General features: G+C 43.5%; 9 protein-coding genes across 9 annotated transcripts; 3 read left to right on the forward strand and 6 right to left on the reverse strand.

The window, feature by feature from the left end:
- Positions 1-312: 312 nt before the first annotated feature.
- Positions 313-1,391, reverse strand: Bfra_003595 (putative non-classical export protein 2 protein). The gene is made up of 3 exons (XM_037334001.1): positions 916-1,391; positions 644-860; positions 313-556 (listed from the first exon to the last, which is right to left on the reverse strand). The coding sequence occupies exons 1-2, from the start codon at positions 1,213-1,215 to the stop codon at positions 666-668; spliced, it is 495 nt and encodes a 164-aa protein (XP_037194088.1). The 5' UTR covers positions 1,216-1,391; the 3' UTR covers positions 313-556; positions 644-665.
- A 1,479-nt stretch (positions 1,392-2,870) lies between these two features.
- Bfra_003596 (putative 4-hydroxybenzoate polyprenyl transferase protein) lies at positions 2,871-4,166 on the reverse strand (the record flags this gene model as incomplete). Its single annotated transcript, XM_037334002.1, has 1 exon — positions 2,871-4,166. The coding sequence occupies one exon, from the start codon at positions 4,164-4,166 to the stop codon at positions 2,871-2,873; it is 1,296 nt and encodes a 431-aa protein (XP_037194089.1).
- A 48-nt stretch (positions 4,167-4,214) lies between these two features.
- Bfra_003597 (uncharacterized protein) lies at positions 4,215-4,702 on the forward strand. The gene is made up of 2 exons (XM_037334003.1): positions 4,215-4,393; positions 4,678-4,702. The coding sequence occupies exon 1, from the start codon at positions 4,272-4,274 to the stop codon at positions 4,386-4,388; it is 117 nt and encodes a 38-aa protein (XP_037194090.1). The 5' UTR covers positions 4,215-4,271; the 3' UTR covers positions 4,389-4,393; positions 4,678-4,702.
- Positions 4,703-5,164: 462 nt separating this feature from the next.
- On the forward strand, positions 5,165-9,812 carry Bfra_003598 (uncharacterized protein; the record flags this gene model as incomplete). The annotated part of the gene is made up of 2 exons (XM_037334004.1): positions 5,165-5,435; positions 5,494-9,812. The coding sequence occupies 2 exons, from the start codon at positions 5,165-5,167 to the stop codon at positions 9,810-9,812; spliced, it is 4,590 nt and encodes a 1,529-aa protein (XP_037194091.1).
- Positions 9,813-10,347: 535 nt separating this feature from the next.
- Positions 10,348-12,132, reverse strand: Bfra_003599 (putative mfs myo-inositol protein; the record flags this gene model as incomplete). The annotated part of the gene is made up of 4 exons (XM_037334005.1): positions 10,348-11,007; positions 11,060-11,275; positions 11,398-11,870; positions 11,985-12,132. The coding sequence occupies 4 exons, from the start codon at positions 12,130-12,132 to the stop codon at positions 10,348-10,350; spliced, it is 1,497 nt and encodes a 498-aa protein (XP_037194092.1).
- An 827-nt stretch (positions 12,133-12,959) lies between these two features.
- Bfra_003600 (uncharacterized protein) lies at positions 12,960-13,528 on the reverse strand (the record flags this gene model as incomplete). The annotated part of the gene is made up of 2 exons (XM_037334006.1): positions 12,960-13,160; positions 13,358-13,528. 2 exons carry the CDS (start codon positions 13,526-13,528, stop codon positions 12,960-12,962), a joined length of 372 nt encoding a protein of 123 aa, XP_037194093.1.
- A 95-nt stretch (positions 13,529-13,623) lies between these two features.
- On the reverse strand, positions 13,624-13,977 carry Bfra_003601 (uncharacterized protein; the record flags this gene model as incomplete). The annotated part of the gene is made up of 2 exons (XM_037334007.1): positions 13,624-13,729; positions 13,808-13,977. 2 exons carry the CDS (start codon positions 13,975-13,977, stop codon positions 13,624-13,626), a joined length of 276 nt encoding a protein of 91 aa, XP_037194094.1.
- Positions 13,978-14,460: 483 nt separating this feature from the next.
- Positions 14,461-17,214, forward strand: Bfra_003602 (uncharacterized protein; the record flags this gene model as incomplete). The annotated part of the gene is made up of 1 exon (XM_037334008.1): positions 14,461-17,214. The coding sequence occupies one exon, from the start codon at positions 14,461-14,463 to the stop codon at positions 17,212-17,214; it is 2,754 nt and encodes a 917-aa protein (XP_037194095.1).
- Positions 17,215-18,092: 878 nt separating this feature from the next.
- Bfra_003603 (uncharacterized protein) lies at positions 18,093-21,850 on the reverse strand (the record flags this gene model as incomplete). The annotated part of the gene is made up of 7 exons (XM_037334009.1): positions 18,093-18,447; positions 18,503-18,710; positions 18,762-20,182; positions 20,210-20,216; positions 20,674-21,447; positions 21,508-21,771; positions 21,823-21,850. The coding sequence occupies 7 exons, from the start codon at positions 21,848-21,850 to the stop codon at positions 18,093-18,095; spliced, it is 3,057 nt and encodes a 1,018-aa protein (XP_037194096.1).
- Positions 21,851-22,240: the final 390 nt, after the last annotated feature.

A 22,240-nucleotide genomic window follows, 5' to 3' on the forward strand; every position in this document is an offset into this window, starting at 1 on the left:
TGATGTATATGGGGTATATTGCAGATATGTGGTACATCGGCTGGGTACACTGCATAAAGAGGATCGCTTGAGGACAAGCAGGAAGTGTACATGATTTAGTTTACTCAGTACATATGGTAATGAATCTACACATTTTCCAGAAATGGTTTTGTTTCCATGAAAATGGAACGAAGCAGTCGCAGCTTTTGATTGATGGTTCATTTAAAACTATACACGCCTCGTTTGAATATCCCTTCGTTACAAAAAAATTAACACACCTTATTGTTAACTGTTCAATGCTGTGCACATTATGGTGTTGTTGGACGATATGTTAGAAGACATCGAATACATTTATTTATTATTAAGTATGGTATTATTAAGTCCATATTCCCGAACATATTGTACACATCAAAAGATGGCGTCCAAAATCCCTTCTGCCTTTCCTATGTCAAAATCGTGAAGACATAAAGATCGTTTACATAGCCTTGCGCTTGAACGCAATTCAAAATGGGCATTCCGCCCTACCTGATATCCTATTGCCCTGACCGCAAATAGTAAGCTTTCGTTGCCACTTGATCTGATATATTTGTTAGTTGAGATACATAGTGACGATAGATAATGCGGGATAAAGTATCGAAAGAGTAAAATTGAGGAGAGTACTAACCCATTGTTTGCCAATTCGTTGCTTAGACTTGGGACATGGTTGGTCCACTTTTGCGAACATTGCTACGACGAGCCATGCTGGAACCTCCACCGATGAAATCCATAGCGATGGACGCAGCGAACAAGGCAAAAGCGAACCAGAAAAATGCGGTGGCAGCCTGGAGCAACCGGCATCTTTCTGCCATTCCCTGTGTCAAGCTATTGCTGAGCAGATAGCCCTAGATGTTTGTTAGTAAAGGTGGTCACCAGTACGGCTGGAAAAGTCAAACTTACTTTGTTACTGCAGCTGCGTACACCGAGTCTGGCGGCAAGAACAACACCAGCAATGAAGTTGAAAAGGGTAGCAAGACCGTCCATGGCACCCAAGATCATGGGCTGTGCGAGCGACTCTACGAATGCGGCTGCCATTCCATAGAAAACGACAATCATTGAGAAAACGGCGACAAACATGGCCCAGTTCACACTTGAGTTGCCGAAAAATTGGTCATCTATGGCCGAAGCGACGAGAGCGAGGGCAATGAGGACGCAGAGAAATTGGAGAACCCTCAAAACTAGTTGTGGCAGTGAAAACATTTTGGAATGATTTTGTGGTGTTTAGTGTGGCGAGAAAGGTATGTGTTGATATTTCTGTCGGAGAGCTTTTGATACGAAAGCTGTTTGTCGATATAAGAATAAATTAATGAAGAAGCAAAGTCTCAGGGAGGGAGTTTAATGTATATGAGAGCTATGAATAAGCTCTACGCTATCCAGTTTGTAATTCGTGTGACGATGATGATGATCGGTGATGACTCCAAGGATGTCAAATCTCCAATGATGCCTTTTCCTAAGCTACCTTCCTTGACCAACGCAAGACCGAGTTATCACTGGTGAGGAAGCTAAGAGATTATGACGATTGTTGAAGAAAGCTTTACTGGATCGAGTACAGCGTGGAATATTAATTAACGTAAGGAAATGGTGGAAAGGGTAGGATCCGGATCATGCGGGAGGGACGGAATGGTGGAGTATTAGTATTTGGTATTGGTAGGTAGCACTACGCTCCAACACAATGGATGATATTGAAAGTGTCAAAGAAAATAAGAGATGGATGAAGATAACTCGAGTAGGGCTTTTATTATGTATGAAGGGAGGGAGGGTATGGAGGATGTTTCTGTGATATTCGATGGAATGATTCTTTCTTTTTTGCTACTGAAAGAAACAAACTGCGATTGATTGTACGTCCGAATTCCCCTCATTCATGTGGCGTCATATTTTTACTACCCACCCTACAGCAACCTTGTTCTCCCATCTCATTCGTACAGCAGCAAATACTGTGGTACCAACTTAATTCTAAGCTTCTTGACAGATTCTCTCTCTGCATTTCTATTCGCTGGAAACATCCCCTCGCCTGTTGTGTATATGCCCAAGGAGTATAGTGCATTCCAATTAATAATCCTTCTCTCTTCTTTGTTTCCATCAACAATTTCAATGATTTCATCGATGCGAATGAGCCCAGACCACCCCACCTGCATGTATGTAAGAATGTTAATGTTCCGATGGATTCACGAAAGTATAAAAACAAGAAATCGTCCAAGCTTCGTTTTCATCATTAATTGGGTGGAAGATCTGGAGAACGCGAGGAAGCAATGGGTCTCTCGGCAGTTATGATACCCTTGACGTTGGTGGCTGATAAGAGATTGATGCTTGGATATCTCGATTATTGGAATGTGAATCTGTCTATGAATATGACTGAAACAGGTTTATCGATGTTATATTGTGAGCTGTTTCGATGCATGTCATTCAAAAAGTTTAAATATTAAAGATTCATTGATCAAGTTGGTTGCAAGAGAAATTTCTTGTGAAAAAATAAAAAAACTTCCCAAACCACCGAATACAGTAAGTGCTAAGTGCAAAAACGAGAGATATTCGGGTCCCTCGGAGGTTTGCATGAAAACTTGGTCCCCTTTTTTTGGTGGGAATCTCAAAGCTTATCAGATAACTTGCTATGATCATCGTTGATCGGAGCTCTGTTGCCGAGCCACGATCTTGAGTCTCGAGCATTCTAGACGAAGGGAATTCCGGTACTTGGTGGGGATAAGATTCTGTTTCACGATCTTGGAATTACACATAGCTTTCTTTGCCCTATATGTAGAAACTAATGGGCACAGTAAGTAGAACAAGTTTCGGGCCCTATCGTTTCCCTAGTTCGAGTCCCTGATTACCCAGCGAAGTAGCTTTGATCGTATTACATGCTAAGACAGGTGTTCATAGAGTACAGTAAAGGATGACTTTCTTCGCTCTTTTTCGACCCCGGATACCTCATTGTCAGCCCGCTGTATGTATCGAATCAGGTAATCTCCTCCAATGCCGGCGGAAATCGTACTGCCAGTTATTAAACATCCATTAACAAACCACCACCAACAATCTTTCACATTCTTTAAGTTGACCTTCTTGATCATGACAGCCAAAGTAACAGCAGCACCTCCACATCCACCAACGAAGAAGACTGGTCCTGCACCAACAGCAACGCCGGCAGCTGTCAATAATCCAACCTGAGTTATGGCGAGCCCGGTCAAGATCTGTTTGGTTTGAGCATCATGCCGTAATGCTATGCTTTTGATTCCTGCTTTAGCATCATCTTTGATATCCATATGCGCATATATCATATCGTACAAAACTGTCCATGCCACATTCGACGCATACAAGAATCCAGTTGCGGTCATAGCGGCACTGTTGGACAGTAAATCAATTCCAAGAGCAGGAAATCCCATGATTGCACCCCAGGAAAATGTCAAGCCCAAGACAAACTGCGGATAATGAGTAACACGCTTAGCTAGTGGATACGAAGCCACGAAAAGCAAACTCGGGGTAGCATAGAAGAAGCATTGGTATGGAAATTGAAGAAGGACCACGAGGCCAGCAAGTAATTGACCTCCAGTGAAGACTAAAGCTTTGAATGGAGAGACAGCTCCTCGCGCGATAGGCCGTAGTCGAGTTCGAGTAACATTAGGGTCAAGATTTCGATCCCAAAGATCATTGATAGTACACCCCGCACCACGCATAATTAAGGCGCCGCTGAAGAACAAAAGAGAAGTTCCCACGACGGTCAGAGGCGAGACCATAGGGTCAGTTAATGGAGCCCCCAATAAAGTTGAAAATAGACATGGAAAAAATAGATAATAAGTTCCTGCTGGCTTGTCTAGTCTGATGAGCTCAGCATATGGTACCCAAGAAGATGGAAGTTTTGATAATAGGCCGGTAGTTGGAGGTACATAAGGTGTGATAACTGGTGATGGTGTAGCGGTATCTATGTTCGAAATTTTTGTATTGCTCAAAGTCGTCGGAATGGCATGTGCTTTGACACTGAGATATCTTTCATGTCGAGCCTCGACATTCTTTCTTGCTTCTTTCCTACTAAGATATGAAGAGGTGGTGATCCTGGAATAGCTGATTGGGATTTTGAGCGAGGGCCTCTGACTCCAGGAAATGTTTTGAAAGAATGCATTCCGGCAGCCTCCCGGCAAACTGAGTACGCCATTTCTAGACATCATTGAATGAGATGGACAATAACCACTACTATTCGTTAGTTTGATAAGAACCTACTGCTTCTCCTGTAGCTTCCAGTGAGGAAACTTTCTTGGAACCACGCCCGAATGTGCCAATTTCAAGCAAGGGGACAACATCAAAACTCAGGGCGAAGATTTTTTCGTCAGGTTCGCCAAGCCAATGGCAAACTCCATGCTATCTTAATCGGGCACTCCTCGAGATAAAAAAGGTACGTTATTTCTTGCATGTCAACCAAGAGCTTTATGTATATCACTTGATACACTGAATTTCAGTGGAACCTACAATGATGCTTCTCACTCCTCTAATAAAACCACAACTTGAGGATAGCTGGTAAAAAGCAACGGCAACTTGCTTGCAATTGAATGAATAAACTTACTTCGACACAATCAATATCAATTCCCAATGTATTATCTTCAATACATCCACTTTTCATTATTTTTCCTCTTCCAGAAAATTCTGACTAACAATGAATGATAAATGATTGTACTGCAGCCGGAATTGGTGGAATTGATCCACTAGCGCGTTATCGCATGGAAATTCAAAGCAGCCTCGCGTCTCCCTACACATGGAACTCTTCATAAATTTCGTATCGCGATAACCACATACCTATTTGGTACATTGAATAGCTACGATTTTGAATTTTACTTCGCAACCATCTCCACACAACTTAACAAACAGCTTGAACTGAATTTCCTAAGGGGTTTCAGTTGTTATTTCTAATTCGCGCACAGGATACTCCGTCGATCTCACCTGTCTCAGCCATTTTCGCCCATTATCAAGCTTGTGGTATTGATTTGTCGATACGAACGCGACCGACCTTGACTTTGGCATCGATCACCACTGACTTTCATATTGTCCCAGCATATGTTATATCCCAGATACCGAGCAATGATAAGTATGCGATACCAGCTGGTTTTGTTATAGGATCCATTTCACAGTATCCAAGACGTGCAACTGGGGTTCAATATAGCTTGTCGTAATGCCTTCTCAACAGCATCCAAGAGCACAATTCGTACCTCTTTCACCTAATATTGATCTCGACGCTCTAGTCGAGGATAATGCGAGCTTCGACCATGTCCGCAGACTTCCTCAGTCTGACCTAGAAGCACACACTGTACAAAGTTTGGAACAATTAGTATATTCATATGTTGTCCAAGAAGGTCGACCTCTGATTCTTGAAGGATGGGGCTCATACATGCCACCATGGTTATACTCGTCGAAATGGCTAGAGGAGAATTTGGGCAGAGAGGGTAGGTGAATCGATTTTCTTTTCAGTAAAACATTTCCTAAGCTTAACTTTGTTTTCAGTACAAAAGGTTCGAGATATTACCAGCGGCATTGATGTTCAAATGACTATGGGTCATTACCTACGTTCTATGGGCCAACTAGCGAATCAGTTTACCCCTCAAACTTACCGGGACCCAAAACGACAGCGATTATACCTAAAAGATATTGATTGCCCTACTGAATGGGAAGAAAATTTAAAAGACGTTTTGCCGGAAGCCTTTTTTTATCTAAACGATTGTATCGAGTCGCGGACTGGTGGTGATGGAGCAATCCGCGAACCTAATGAATTTGGCCAGATGCGATTTGGAAAAGGAGTTGCGCCTGCAGGTGATCTAATGAGCAGTCTTCCGACAGATATGCGAGCTTTGAATATGATGTGTTACATTGGTCACGAAGGTACTTACACTCCAGCTCACAGAGAAATGTGCGCAAGCTTGGGACACAATCTCATGGTTGAAACTTCGGGTGAAAGTGATGGGGAAATCCCTGGCAGTTCGATTTGGTTCATGACAGAATCTAAAGAAAGAGAGATGGTATCGGAATGGTTCGTTTCCAAACTTGGCCATGATATAGAAGTTGAAAAGCATTTTGCCCAACTGAACGCCTGGAGAAAAGCCCCATTCAATGTCTGGGTCACAGAGCAAAAGGCTGGTGATCTAATTTTGATTCCGCCCCTTGCTCCTCACCAGGTTTGGAATCGTGGAACTCGAACGATGAAAGCTGCATGGAATCGAACCACTGTAGATACGCTTGAGCTTGCCATCCATGAAGCTCTTCCTCGTGCCCGTCTCGTTTGTCGCGATGAACAATACAAGAATAAGGCTATCATTTATTACACCCTAGATAAGTACTATCGCCTGCTTTCACGAGATACGGTGGAGCCAAAGATGTGGATGAGACCTGGAAGTCGAATTAGGCAGGTTATGGAAGATTTCAAACGTTTGTTTAAATTATACACAGAAGTACTGATCAGTGAGCTGTTTTCTCGCTCGTGCCCTGAGAAGAACGTGGAATTTATTCAATACGATTCAAACGTTACTTGTTCATATTGTCGATGCAATATCTTCAATCGTTTCTTGACATGCAAGTCATGTATTCTCACAGCTCCTACAGGAGAGGAAGATACCTATGATATTTGTATGGAATGTTACGCCATGGGTCGTTCTTGTGCTTGCATCTCTTGTTTGGAGTGGGTCGAGCAATGGAAGGAAGATGAACTTAAAGAAAACTATGAACTATGGCGCGGTGTGGTATTAAATTTTGAACCTCTTCACGAAGGTTCACCTAAACCCTTAGAGGAGGAAAGGGGCAGAATTGGCAGGAAAACTGTTGCTCAAATATGTCAAGAACAACTTGCCATCCGGCCATGGAAAGACATCACTAAACCAGATGTAATAGAGCCGTTAGATGGTGAGTCGGATGTTGAGCCAGAAGCTGATGATGAAGGGCGCCTAAAAAAACCATATAGAAAGCCTTCTAGAAGAGGTAGAATTCAAGCCACTAAAAACAAGACAAGTGCTTGTCATATCTGCTGCAATCATCATTGGAATTGGCAATCCGCCCACTGTACCACTTGCTCCTCATCCTATTGCTATGGAACTTTATGGCGAGCCTTTGACATGATGCCTCAAACAGTAATGGAGATGGAAAACTGGGAGTGTCCAAAATGCCTGAAGATGTGCTCATGCGCAAAATGTCGGAGAGATGCGAAACAAACACCATATACTCCCAAGGGGACACTCCTTGGACATGATACCAAAAAGGTAGCCGACTACAGGAGTGTTGAGAGTCTAGTTGATTTTTCCAAAACAAATCTTACTTGGTTGAGACACGAAGATGAAAATCTGCCAAATTCTGAAGAAACCGGAAGAATGAGGAGGCTGCGAGAGAAAGCTGAAAGGGATAAAGCACAGGAGCATGTTATTGATAATAGTTACTTGGGATATGAGGAAGAAGCTTTCTACCGAGCGGACGAACCAGAGGATACCCATTTGAACGATATGGCAGACATCGACCCTTCACTTCGTGATGACTCAAATCAATCAGCCCAACATCAAATCAACGGATTCCATCCATCTTGGAATCAGATGCAGGAGCCGCGTGAATATACTATTAACGAGCAGCTTCATCAGCAATTAGGAGTTCTTGATGCACATCATGACCCAGATGATAATTATCATGCTGATATGCACGGCCCTAGTAGAGCAGCACAATACCCATCAAGACTCTTGGCACCATCGGTGGTACCAGTGGCACCCATGATTTCTAGGGAGGTTCCGCTACCTGATCCCCAAACACCTAAACCTGCCAACATGATGGGTGGTGATTACTACCCAACAGAAATTGGGCTGGACGGCATTCTCTATGATTCTCCGAAATCTGACTCAGAGCCAGCTGATGTGCCAACTGTTGATCCTGCAGAACTGCTAGCGTCACTTGATCAGTTCCGTAGTGTTACAAAGAAGAGAAAACGCCTCAATTCTGAAGGCATCCCTGAGGGTGACGAGGAGGATGTGGAATTCTTCGCTTCCAAGCATCAAAGAAAGGTCAAACCCAAGGAATCAGTCGATAAAGAAAAAGGGCCAGATAGTATCTCTAAACCTGAACGTCGTCCTTCGCGTGTTAACAAACGACAAGATTATACTGAGCCATCATTGGCGGATGTAGAGAATTTGTTAAGTTCGGAAGAAGAAGACGAACAACAGCCAAATTCAGCGCAGAGTTTGGTTGGCAGCGCTGGTAAGGTAACAGGTGATGTTGATCTCGTTGAAAAGGCTTTGAATTATTTTGCCAAAGAACAGACAACCCAGAGAGCTGGCTCTACACCCGTCACCAATGGTAAGAGAAAGCGTGGTCGTCCAAGCCTCGCATCTAAAATGGCAGCTTCTCCTAGTGTGGATTCCTCTTCTAAGCTATCAAAGTCACCTGCATCTATCAAACATCCTCGAAAATCTAAATGGCTTTCAAGACTTGATGGCGTGGATGATCAGGAGGATAATAGCTCTGAAGTGTCAGCCACGAGGAGCAGAACCTTGCGCAACAGTGCGCCACTAGAAATAAAGTCTAGAGCTACTCGACAAACTCTTGCTAATGCGCGAGGTGGCAAAAGCGAGGCCGAAGCAGAGAGTGATGATCCATTTGAGGACCAGCCTAGGAAGACGCGAGGAACTCGCCAAAACATGGTATCAAGAGAGCCGAAGTTGCACATTAATATTTCAGATGATGAGTCTGAACGATCTGGCAACGAATATAACGACTATGGCCGGGAAATCAGTGATGGTAGTCTTTTTGGAAACGATGCAGAGCATGTTGCTAGTCCAGTTAGCCCTGACATGTCTGAAGATGAAGACCAAACAAATGATAAAATAGCCGAAAATTCTAACAATGATACTACATCACCAGAAGCTAACAAAACAAGACTATCGGAGCAGTCTATTCATGCATCTATTGAGGAGCCAGTAGTTGTCAAGAAACGAAGAGGTCGACCACCGAAGAAGACGCAAAACACACGCCCCATCCAAGCAATGCCCGAATTGCGATCACCATCTTCGTCTAAATCGCCTCCACCACCTGGGGGCTCTAATTCTATAGTCGGTAAACCGAGCCAGTTCCTTTCACTTCGTGAGAAGCTTGCCCTTAAAGGAAAGAAGCCGAAGATTGTCTCGCAACAATCCAAGCAAAAGAAGATTGATGAGCAGCAGCAAAGACAATCAGCTACACCAAGCGCTAGAGATATGTCATCCAAGGTGGTCAATTCAGCCCAACAGTCACTGTTGTTCACTCCCGTCGATGGTACATGTCCTAGCAATTCAATCCCTCTACCAAAAACAGTCTCTGGAACATCTTCAACTGTACCTTCACGCCAACAATCTATAAGCCATGATGAGATGCCCGGTACGGTGACTAACCCAGCGACAGATGCCCAGAACATCTCATTGAAAGACACCATCTCACCTGCTCCTAATGGACAAGCTTCATCATCAAACAATAGGAGCATTTCAGCACAGCCCGTCAAGAACGGACTAACAGTCGTGCATCTTGATAACGACAACGATAACAAGCCAGTGAAGAAAGGGCCCACAGTCGTCCGACTCATAGAATCAGAATCTGAGACCGAATCCGACCATGATGATGACTCGGGAACGAAAAACTTAGGTCCATCCAAATCAGCTAGGAAGGAGAGTTTCAGCGAAGAATCAGATGAGGAAGGTTGGTCGAGTTCAGATGATGATATTCCTGCTGTTAAAGCTGTTAAACATGTCAGTATGTCACCGGCGCCTCCAACCTTGAAGTCCCCGGTCGCGACAAGAGGAAGAGGTAGACCCCCCATCCCTAGATGAGTTTTTTGATCACGTAGAAGAGCCGATGGGGTTGAAGCGCATATATTTCTGCTGGTATAGGTATTACGTGTGAACTTTAATTGCTTGCTTGCTTGCTTTATGGCGTGCGAGGAAGAGCGAATATACCCATATTTCTGTAAATTCTGCGTGGATGGATTTTTTCGCAGCTGGCATTTGCCTGGATGAACAACAGACAGGTTTCTTAAGGCTAATTTGCTTTTGATGAAAGGAATAGGTAGCTAGGTCGCTTATTTGGGGGGGTGGGTGGGTCTTGAAGAAAATCCAACAAATTATAATGGGGAAATGAAACTAGTGAGTCAACATTTGCTTAGTTAATAAGTAGATCCCACAATCACAAGAAGTCGTAAATACCAATCTCTAGTCTCTGATTTGTGCAACCATGATTATGTGCAATTTATTAGTTCGAATACTTGGGTATTTAGAGTCTACGCCTGTAAGAAATATCCACATCAACCCATCAAAAGCTACAAACGCCAAAACCCATTTAATCTTGTCTAATGTCGTCTAGACTTGTCTACCCTCTCTCCTCCCTCTGTTCTTCATCATTTATTCCCTCTCGCCCCTTCTGTCCTCTAACGCCCCACCCATCCCTCAACAACAAGCCCACCTCCTCTAATCCCAACCCCTTCGTCTCCGGATACACCCACCAAATGGCCCACCATCCAACCGCGCATACCACCGCATACACAACAAATGTCCACGTCGGAGTTAGCTGTTCCATCATTGGAAGAAACGTAAGTCCTATAATGAAATTCGCCGACCAGTTTGTACAAGTAGAGAGAGAAGAGCCGAGGGAGCGGACTGAGAGGGGGAAGAGCTCGGATTGCATCCATGGGACGTTTCCGAGACCGAGAGCGAAGGCTGCGGTATAGAGCATTATTGCTATTAGGATTATGAGGGGTGGGATGCGGGATGTAGAAGTGGAGGAGGATGTAGTGGAGGAGAGGGTGGAAGGGAGATCCATGAAGTGGAAGCCTATGGAGCAGAGGAGGAGTCCTATAACCATTATGGGGATTGAAATGAGGAGGATACGACGACGACCGATGCGGTCGATAAGCATGAGAGCGGCACATGTTAGAATGAAGTTTGTGAGTGCAACGGAGAGGGATGTAAGAGTTGGGGAGGAGAACCCCACAATGGTGAAGATTGTGGCGCTGAAGTACATGAGTGAGTTCTAAGATATTTGGATTAGTTGAGTTTGTGCTGAGCAGAAAGATTGTACTTACGAAACCACATAACTGTTGAAGACCTTGGAGAAGACAGGCAATTGTCAAGGCTCTCCTGTTTCCTCCAACTCCTATCAATTCTTCCCAGCTATCCTTCGCGTCACTTATCCAAGAGTCCTCCGATCCCTTAGTTTTCCTCGCCATCTCTCTTAACCTTTTTGCCTCATCTTCCTCTCTCACTTCCCTTTCAATTCCCTTCAAAACTTCATCCACCACCTTCTGCATCTCAGCCCCTTTCCCAAAAACTCGACTCAAAACACTTCTCCCTCATCGACTCTCCCCACCTGTATCAACCACCTCGGAGTCTCTGGCATAAATAGCATAACTAAAATCTGTACCGCTGCAGGAACCGCACCCAAACCAACCATCCACCTCCACCCGGTCTCTAAACTCCCCCATTCTACAAAAGCCCAGCCAACAATGTAAGCCACAACTTGTCCCAATGTAATAAACAATACATTCAACACCACTAATCTGCCTCTCCACATAGTTGGTGCTAATTCACTTATATACAACGGAGCAACGAAGCTACCTGCTCCGACCGCGAGTCCCACAATACTTCTGCCAAGTATCATGCCCCATACCGTGGTTGTGAACGCTTGGATGAGTGCGCCGAGAACGAATGCTAGGTCTGCTAGAAGGACAACACGTTTGCGACCGAGAGAGGAGGCGAGGATGCCGGAAAGGGGAGAGATGATGAGGGCGAAGAGAGAGGTGCATGATGTTATTAGGGATTTATCGAGGGTTGTTAAGGAGCGGCCGAGAGAAGTATGGAGACTTATTAGGGTGGAGGATATTACGCCAGTGTCGTCTGGTTCACATATTGTTAGCTACGAGATATTTCCGGATATAACTTTGGAACGAATCGCAAGGAGTTGGGAGAATAGAGAGGAAATCATACATCCAAATAATAACCCCGTAATACCTGCCGAAAAAGCAAGTAACCAAACGAATACCCCAGGTTTAGTCAAATTCTTCTCGAGAAGTAATGAGACATCTTCGTCCACCTCATTCTCCTCTTCCTCGCCGTACTGATTTGACAAGAGAGGTTCTTCGGCAGTAGAAGATGCCATTGTTTCGAGTGGGATATCTATTGAAGATGCCAGTGTGAGTTATGTGAACATCGACTTCACATATCGTAGGTCGGAGATTGAATCGTTGCTAGTGGTTGGCAGTGAGATTGATGAGAGGTCTTGGAAGTCGCTCAGCCGCGTGGTTCCTGAATGGTTGTTTGCGGGTCCGATTCTGAGACATGTGGCTCGTGCGTGGCATATGCAGGGTTTATGCAGGGGTTTTGGGTGCCGAGATTGGGGTCTTGTTCAGCCTTGCGTGGAAGGCTTAATGCAGAATGGGATATTGTGTCTTTATGGTATTTATTTATGGAAAGAAGTTGTGGCTTTCTGAGTATCAGTTTTTTAAATTAACATCAACAGATATACTTCTGATGGCCTCGGTGAGTTTTTTACTTCCAGTGTCAGTATATCTATATTATCTGGTATCATCACCTGCTTAGAGGAGCTTGGTTGATTAATATGATCGTTAAAGTCGATGCTTTAATTGTTGTTGGACGAGAATCACCTTATATCTAATGTCAGACAAAATCAATCAATGTCAATGCCAGCGCAACGCAAAATTCAGGGAAGTAGTCATCCCCATGTTCTCGTTTTAAAGGAGCGAAATGGGAGGGTTACACAGGACTACAATCTTACCTTTCACGCAAGTAAGATAAGACAATCGATGATAGATATTCATAAGACGGAAGACTTTACGCCAGTCGGTTGTCCTTGTTATCACCATGATTCCAGACCATACACGTGATAACATATATAGTGAGCTATATAGGAAGAGGTGCTGGACAATGGAGAGTAAAATCAGAAGTATATGACCACACACTTCAAGGCTAATTCGGTTTGTATTTTACATTTAATCTAGCTATTGTTTCCTGGACAGCTAAATGTTCTTTTGTAATTTCGGATTCTGGGTATGCCTCGAGAGCCCAAACACTAGATGCTTGAGTCCTGGGATATCCTTCCATTGCCTTTGGTCCAATATTTCCGTACCAAGCTATTGAAACCAGCCAATTTTTCGAGATCGGTATAATCTAAGGGAAAAAATTGGATGTGATAATTCTGAAATTTGAAAGCCATCCTCCTTTCAGATCCGTGGATTGGCAATAATATAGTTTGTGACTGAAAACAACTATGGTGAAATCATTTTATTTGTAAAAGACGCGATTGCAGGTATTCAATGTAGTTCGAGTTACGAGCACGTTTTCGTGGAGTTTATGTCAAGACTCACTAAACGAGAAATGCCATCTACCTCTGGTGTCATGAAAACCACCTCAAAAACACCGTCTAGACCATCAATTTCGTCCAATGAGAGAAAATCTCCGAGTGCCAAGGTAAGCATGCCGATAATGTTGTCAATGTTGTCAATGAAGTGCTGTAATATCGCAGCCGTGAATGACATGTCAAGATGAATCGAATCTATGTCCTAGTTGAACCATGTTCGCGGCTCGACTCCCAATGAGCCAAAGGTAAGCGTGTAGCTCTCGGAAGCAACCTCTAATGATTCCCTGCAAGTGTAGAAAATTGTTGGATTTGAGTCTCTGGACGCAACCCCTCTAATGGCTCCTGAATCCTAGTCAAGGAAAGTGCGCCAGCTGCAGGGCTTCGATCTTCAAATTGGTAAGTGACATAACCACAGCGAGGTCCAAGAACTCGAGGTCATGGGCAAATCAGGACTTACCGAACGATAGGATACTCGGGATTCCTCAAACAAAAACGTTTCAGCGCCACATTTCTCGGTCCAGAAAGTGCAGCTCTCCAGATCATCCGTCGAATTTCTAAGGGTAGCCGGGGAAATGGATGAAATATCGCATTGCGATCGGGTCCGACAAAGGCAGAGACGGGAGTCATCTTCGGAAATCTAGAAAAAACACATTAGTAATTCGCATTCTGAGATTGGAATAGCAGGCGTACTGAAAGAGTAGACCTTTTAGGAGAATTGTACTGACTTTGCGAATTGGCAAACCAATAAAGAGGTGAGTCTTGTCGCAGAGAATGAAAAGTTGAAAACTATGAGAAGTTCGATACGGGTTGTGAGTTGGTGTGGCAGAGGAACTTGACGAGAATAAAGAATGATAACTCTTCAATATTGGTAAATTCAGAGGAGATGTGGAGGAATATATTTGCAAGAAGTTAACTTGTTAAGTATTACTTACCAAGGTGTGTGAGTCGAATTAAAATCGATTGAAAGTGAGTTGGGAATCCCACCCCGCTACCAACCTGTCCCATAATGCTTCACTTCCGACAAACATCAACACGTCATTACAATTTCATCCGAATATGATTTCAACAACTATTTATTATTTTATTGAATAAATTAAACAAACAGTATTAATGAATTGGACGGGAGGGCGCCTGCAAAGGCATTCTGGAAAATCTGCTCGGGGCGGCGGCGGTGGTGCCTTGACCAAACGACAAAAGGAACACTTCGCAAAGGTGAATGCCAACTTAAGAACTGGACGTCAAAAAAATGTTACTACTGAATGGACAATATTCGACAATATCATAGTGGAACAATCACACAGACAATCGTTTGGGAATAATGTTGATTCGGTGAAGAATTCTGAGTGTAGTTTAAGACAAGGAAGAGGGAGAAATGAAGTTGAGCGAAAACATTTCACTGATCTCTACAAACACAACGATCTCACATCAACTCCACTGTGCAGAGATCTTCAATATGAGCAGAAAAACAATCGTTCTTCGCCATTTGAAATCGTCCAAAGAAGTTCCATTGCTGACGATGATTTGTACAATGCTACACCTCCACCATTGAAAATCAAGCGCGAGTATGCCGCATCGTCTGAGCTTAGAGATGATCTGCAGAACTACGAGGCGCAAGAAGCAACAGAACAATCTATGGAAGAAATTAGACGAAATTTATTGAAGCAGAAAGACTGGGTTGGCCTAAATATTCATCATTTGCCGAAATTGAGATTCAATCAACCGAGACACGATGAAGATATTGGGCGAAGAAGAAAGGTAAAGGGTGGACACAGAGCACGATACTCTAAACTTCAGACAAGAATCCGCTCACCATTTGCCGCAAGAAACACTCAAATGCGAGAGCAACAAGAAGCGGGTTACATGGAAGGAAGACCGCCGAAAAATGACGTTAGAATCTCGATTGGTGGCAGGGTTGTTCCGCCAGGCATGAGTTCGAGTTCCCGGCCGACGAAAGTGATCCGCCAATCTACACCCCGCACGAAGCACCGAATGTTGTCATCGGATGATATGTTGCTTGACGATGAATGTATCGTGGAGGACCAGGAAGATTTGAATAGTGATAGGTTTCTTTCTATTTTCGAAGCAACAATACATGGCAATGGAGAGGACGACACTTCGACGAGGATAATTCCATCGAGCAGAGGCCCGGAGAACCACGGTACACATGGAAACCAAGGGAAGGGTGCAAATACAAGACGTGAACCGCTCCTTAACATAACCAACGGGAATGGAGCTTCAAATAAGTTTGGGGGTAAAGAGTCACCGTTTTCTCGCACAGCCGTCAGATCAATTTGTGATACTAGAATGAAACAGCCAATGCCCATTCGTCCTGCACATCATCCGGTTCTCCGCTTAAGCTCGCCTAAGTGTAACAGTAGCGTGCTTGGGCAGATCGGGGGCTTGAGAAGTGTGGTTTCCGAAGATCAATTGATGAACAATGAGATGTGGAAGGCATGGATACCACCACCCACAGAGGGCACAGAGCACAAGAATTATGATGAAGCAGGAGAAGATGAAGAATATTTGAAGGATAGGAGTGTATCTATAAGCCCGGGAATAAGTGCCATTCCAGCCTTACGTGAGAAGATCTTTAGCAGCTCAGGATCCAATGACAAGGACTCTGCTGGACAATATGAGCATACAGAGTCTTGGAGAGGCTGTGAAAGCTCGATAATACAGGAGCAGTCTACAGCAGTATATAAGACAGATTTGTTTCCTTCGGACGACGTCAAAAATATCTCATACAATGGTATGCCGCACAGTTCAGATGTATATGATCACCCTTTCTCGTCTGATAAATGTGAGCTTGGAAATGAGAGAAAGACATCCTTGGCATCCATACAATATACAAATGAGGACGGTATCACAATCGAACCACAAGACAGTCGATCGTCGCAGAGAACATCTTCAAGCATTCCATGGGATCCTCCTAGAAGCTCAAGTCCTTGTATAACCAGTCGTTCTCACAGTAAGTTTCTCAGTAATCCTTGGTCTGAAGCTCTTCCTGTCCAGCAGACGCCTATCGATAGCAGACAAATCACCGAACTTAAGGAAGCCGCACCACAGCACGATCAAATCATAATGCGGGATCAAACTTTCGGCAAAGTAAAAGATTGTCCGACGCAAGGTGTTCAAAAGAAAACAGACCCAAACGAACTCTGGATGAAGTTTGTTTTTGATGATATCAGTGAAGAGGAGGACATGGTATTGGAAAAGACTACACCCGCAGGATTTGAGCTCGAGGAGAAGGAACCCTCGCCCTCATTTTCAACCTTTGTGCACAATTCAGTCGATTCCGAAAGTCCATTGCAACCTAGATATGTTGCGCAAGCGAGTAATCGCAATACATGGCAAGATACACTTCAGAGAAACAGCAGCGCGCGTGGGGACGAATTTGGCCCGTCTCCCTTGTACTCAACGTTCGCTTGTCATTCCATTATTAATCGCGACCCTGTAGGAGCAGCTGTCCGAAATAAGAGTACTCCATACCCACACGAAACAAAACACCATCAAACTAATAGAAATTTGAGTTCAAATAATTGTGCTTCGGAATCGGCAGTAGACTCAACAAACTCCAGAATCCCAACTGACAGTACATCGTCATCTCCAAAGACGGACTCGCTTTCTATGATGGCTGTCTCAGGTTCTCAGATCAATACATCAACAACAACGACTCAAAGAAGATTTTTCCTAGAACCACATCGCAAAATTTTGTTCACAAAACCTCAGCCATTTATTGGATCGAAATCAGATATAAACTTCTCATCTCCTGATAGAATTGTTCGTATCGGTGGAAGAGATGTCAAAACGCAGATGAGCAGTGGGAATGGCATGATATTTCCAGAAGAGATAGAGGATGATTAAAACATATTTGCGTGTTTGAAAGATGTAGTGTTTACTTACTAGTGCGGTTTTAACTCGGATTAGCAGGGTATATTAGCTATTTTTAACTTCAGAGAGCTGGAATTGGCTAGATAGTTAGTATTTGACTGGCTGCAGAAGGAGAGGCAATCAAATATCATTTTCGCGAATAAGATTGCACGATTGCTAGTTTTTCTCGGTTCTTATGGATATCGCTTTTCTCATGAAATTTTACACAAAACTTTGAATCTTTTTGATAGCGAAATTCGCCGACGGCAAATTTTCCCCTTTGTGAGTGTCAAGATATACAATTGATTAACGTTGAATCGTATCACATTCAAAACTACTGATTGTCGATTATATGTGACGAAGGAGAACTCCCACTCATATACATAGAGAAGAAGCTTGCGAGGCATCCTTGAGTTCCACCGGCAAAGTAGGTCTCAGCCCTGTTACTGAATGACTGACAGTAGATAATAAGTGATTCTCATTGGATTTTTTCCTGACGAGGTAGAGCTTAATACGTCCAGAAATATGTGCTACATGATTCATAACGTCGTTAAGAAGTTGCTTCAGAAATAGTGCAGTATGTCTCCATGTCAAAGAAAAAAGTATTCCTAATCGCTTGGGAAAAGCCACGTAACTTGAGCTCTTCGATAAGGAAATGGATATGAAACATGTGTGTAAAGAAAATGAACGAGAAAGAAATCCGTGGCGCAAGAGAGAGCGTTTGCGTGCGTAACCACGCAATGTAGCATTGAGACTTATTTTGCTGTAAAGCTTTGTTCTCCACCCTTACGAGGCTCGCGAGGTTTGGGCTCGCTATCATGAAGGAGGGATGGATGTCTTGAAGATTCCTTGGGAGGGAGATTCGACCGTGGTCATTGTGCGCTGCTAGCTGTCCATTTTACGGCGGAAAACCTTGATTGTTGTAAGAATGTATCTATTGATTCGGAAGCTACCATCCCAATATTAAGCACCCGAACAAAATGCTCTACAGTGTAGAGCTTGCTGTAGTTCAATCTGCTCAATGGATGCAACTGTCCACTGGTGTCGTCTCGTTCGCTGTTAACACGAATAGGACCCAAAACAAGGTTCTCGTATTTCAAACTCCCATCATTGGCTTGTTGGCAGTGCTCATCGGGACAGACTGTTGAAGTGTATATTATTGCGTGTCTATAAGGTGTAGGCAGGTTGGGTTTCAAAGTTGCCTGGCCTGAGTACGTTTGTATAGGACTAGAGTCTTCTATGAGCGAGTACACTTATTGAAACATTGTTGATTTACACATACTAGCAAACAGAATTTCCATAGCCCTTTATGATCACAACAAATCGTCGGATCTCACTGTAAGCTTGTCCTCCAAGAAAAGTGGTGCTAAAGTGGGAGCCGTTCCGTGATTCTCCGACTTGAGGACGTGCTGGCTCTGTCCATAGCACCATGAATACACGACCCACTTTCCAGAACTCATCTTGAGCAAGACCTCCATTAACTTCGTACCCTAAAAGATGTTATCACATAATGTTGTCTTGAAAGAGCAGAGGAAACTAACTCGAATCTAACGTCTCTATATCGCCACTGTTAGGAGCCTTGAAAATATGTTTAAGGTTTCCCAATGTGAACTGATCGTCAAGTGCGCCTATATTCTCGTCAGTTGAAGGTTCTTTGCAACTTAAACTCAGAATCATACCTTTTGGAGGGGCTATCCGTTTTGATTCCTCGGATAATGCCGAATATTTGGATGGTGCCCATGACGTGTTGCTAGAAATCAGAGTTTCATTGGTAGAGGAATATCGAGACGGCCATGATACATTGAAAGAATCTTTGTTTGACAAACTGGTATTTAAACTATAATCTCGCCCCGAAGTCTTGTAATCCTCATTAGATAGGGCTGGAGAAAATAATGATGACTTTGGAGTTGCTCCATGATCATTACCATCAACGCTATCGATCCGCGAAGTCGTGTAGGCACGATCAGCGAGCTCAATTTGTGGGAAATACGTTGATTGCTGATTCGAAGTAATCGGGCCTGGAACTCTCAGTGCAGCTGATTGATTCTCGGGTTTAGGAGACCTGTATTCATATTCCAGAGCTCCAGTGGGATCGGTCCGGTATGTAAACAAGTACCCTCGATCATCCCAAGCCCATTCGGACCATTCGGTGCTAAGGTCTGTGCCCTTTCCTTTGTTTGTAGATGGATTCGTATCTAGTGGCGAATGTCGCGGTGTTGTCAATGACGTAGGCTGGACTGTAAATTCATTTAATTTGAGATCCCCGCCACGTCGGTCTCCTGGTATTTGGGCGAAAACTTCCTGCCATAGCATTGTATTGTCTTTGAAAGGAACATCTGCCGATATCTCACATGTTTCAACAAATGGCAATGGCTCGATCTCATCGACGACCTCAGTATCGAAGATGTCAAATACATCACTCTTGGACTGTCGATATCCCGTGATGGGTACAGAATTGCTGTAATCCAAATCATCACGGCTTGGAAGAGCCATAATAGCACATTGTCTGAGATGGCTAGCAACGTGTCTTTGTAGATTCTCGACTGCTTTGCTTGTGACAAATCTTGAATCTCTCGTCTTTATATTGGCTCGCTCGTTGATCATATGTGTATCTAAATTTACGGACATACCATGATCAGATTTTACCAAATCCTCTGGCGTGGCTCCACAAAAGGGGCAAATACTAAATGCCGCTAAAGAAGGTCTTTTGCTGGCGTCTGTTAAAGTTTGAAGTTGGTGGCTTTCAAAAGTCTCGGAGTGGTGCTTCTTCAGGTGGTCTTTGAAACCATTTTCTTCTGAGAATATAGCCATGGGGTGGCCTTCAAAATTGCAACACCATTGATGAGCGTGTTCCCACTGTTCGTGTTTTAGCCATGTGTCCTGGCTATCATATAAAATATCTTGGGTCGAGCACCCTTTGAAAATGCAAATGTAAGGTTGTAAGTCCTTCCAAACGTGCTTTCTATCAGAAATTAGTCCTATAACTCACATTGGACCTGGGGTAAACAAAAAAAGGTTCTGGTTTCCAGGTTGTTGTGTCAGAAAACAGCCTTGCTTTGACACGGCACAACTGGCACGAGCCATTCTCAGATATGGAAATTTTTGCGCCAGTCACCCATCGGTAAAATGCTGTCCACTGAGACCGGCTTCCTGCAAACTGAGATTGACTCCAAGATGACCGGACTAACTTCATTTCCTCAATTAATTCGGAAATAAAACAAATTGATCTTTGAAAGCCACACTCATGGCTTATGATTGGACAGGTAATTGTATGAACGGAATGTAGCTAAAGAGAAAACCATATTTCACACGGGTGTTATAATAAGTAATGAGCCAGGGAACAAAACTCACCTCCATGCATTTGATTTCCCCATATTTACCGGAAGAATCATGTAGCCTGTGGTATAGTTTTGAGTAGAATTCTTGAAATCGAGGAAGCGATAATTGACTTACAATAGGGGCATTGGAACCCCTTGCCAAATTCATTCTCTGGTGCTTCTGGAATGCTAACATCACTTATTTGATATCCACTATATGTCGTTGAGCTGGAAGTCATAGAGCTACTATCAGATATGTCTTCAAATTTCTGACCATGTTCAGACGCGGTTGTCTCGGAAAAGATTGTGGCGATGGTGGAGCTTGCGAATGATTTCAGAATTGATGCCGGAATTTCTGAGCTTTTGGCTTTCAAAGTGCTTGGAGATTCTGTAGCTCCAATATGCTGCGGAGACTCTTCATTCTGCTCCTCCTCTGTGGCATCCTTCTCAATACTGACAAATTTACGACGATGCCTTTGATCATACATGAATTGTCTCCTTCTCCTAGAATTAGCTTTTCCGATTCGAATCGCAAGATCTTCATCATCCTTCTCCAGCCCCATTTCGCTCGTGACATTTTTCCAGGCTCGCATCTGATGCTTGGCCCGTACTATTGCGTATGCTTCAAATTCTGCAGTCAAATCTCTGCCTTCCTCATCTTTTTCTACAAAATTTTCTGCTTTCGTGGAGCGATTCTGGAGCTGTGGACTTCTAATGATCACTGATAGCTTGTACAATCGATCTATCACATCAACAATCAAAAGATAACACTGTTGAACTTCTGGTAATGGGGACGAAGGTTGCTCGGATCCATTTGAATCGTCAGAAAAATCGCTCTCGTCGTCGTTATGGTAATTCTCTTCAGGGAAAGTTGCTTGAGACACCTCTTCTTCAGTGATGAGTTTAACTGCTGATCTGGAGTTAGGCATACTATCATAAATTTAAAACAGCAATGAGATCAAGCTCAAACCATCTGATAAAGTAGTATAAAGAGTCTCTAGGAGTTTAACAACATTATCGGCGAGGAAGGTGACGTCTCTAAGCCGGAAATCAAGCGAGCTCCGATCAATTTTTAAAGCTTTAGTATTACTTATCCAAGCCCGGAGTCTTCCATTCTGATCTTCAATGGCCTGTAGTGGAATGAGCTCGGATGGAGGGTTAGACTGTTTGATAGAGGACCGCAAGTGTTCAAATGCTTTTAAGCAATGTGAAGAACCATTGTGAATCCTATACTCTAAGAATGTAATTAGAATTTTGAAAGGTAAGTATCATATTCCAAACTTACCTCTGCGGTGAAGTTCATCTTCCAACATTGTCGCTTCCAGATACAAGTCAGGAAATCAAAATTACTGTGCGCTTTGTACCAGAACCTCGGAAAAGGCGACGTAGATACAATTGTGCGAGATATGACTATGCGATATCAAATCAAAGTAAAATGCACGACGTTGTGGTATCAGGCTGAGATGGGAAGCGGCGGGCAATAGTCTAACCCCTTTTGGCAACTACTATATCATCTACGTGGCCGAGCCAATAGCACTCTGCATCTTTTCTTGTGCCTATCACACTTTTGCAGGGGTGTAACTCACAACAACATGTCACAAGATTGGAGCTGACAAGTGATTTTCCTGATAAGTCGTGTTCTCGAAAACAATTAAAGATTAAGATTTGAAGTCGTAGTTTACCAAAAGTCTAGTATATAAAGG

Source organism: Botrytis fragariae (genome assembly GCF_013461495.1).
Source record: "Botrytis fragariae strain BVB16 chromosome Unknown tig00000045, whole genome shotgun sequence".
Lineage (NCBI taxonomy): Eukaryota > Fungi > Ascomycota > Leotiomycetes > Helotiales > Sclerotiniaceae > Botrytis > Botrytis fragariae.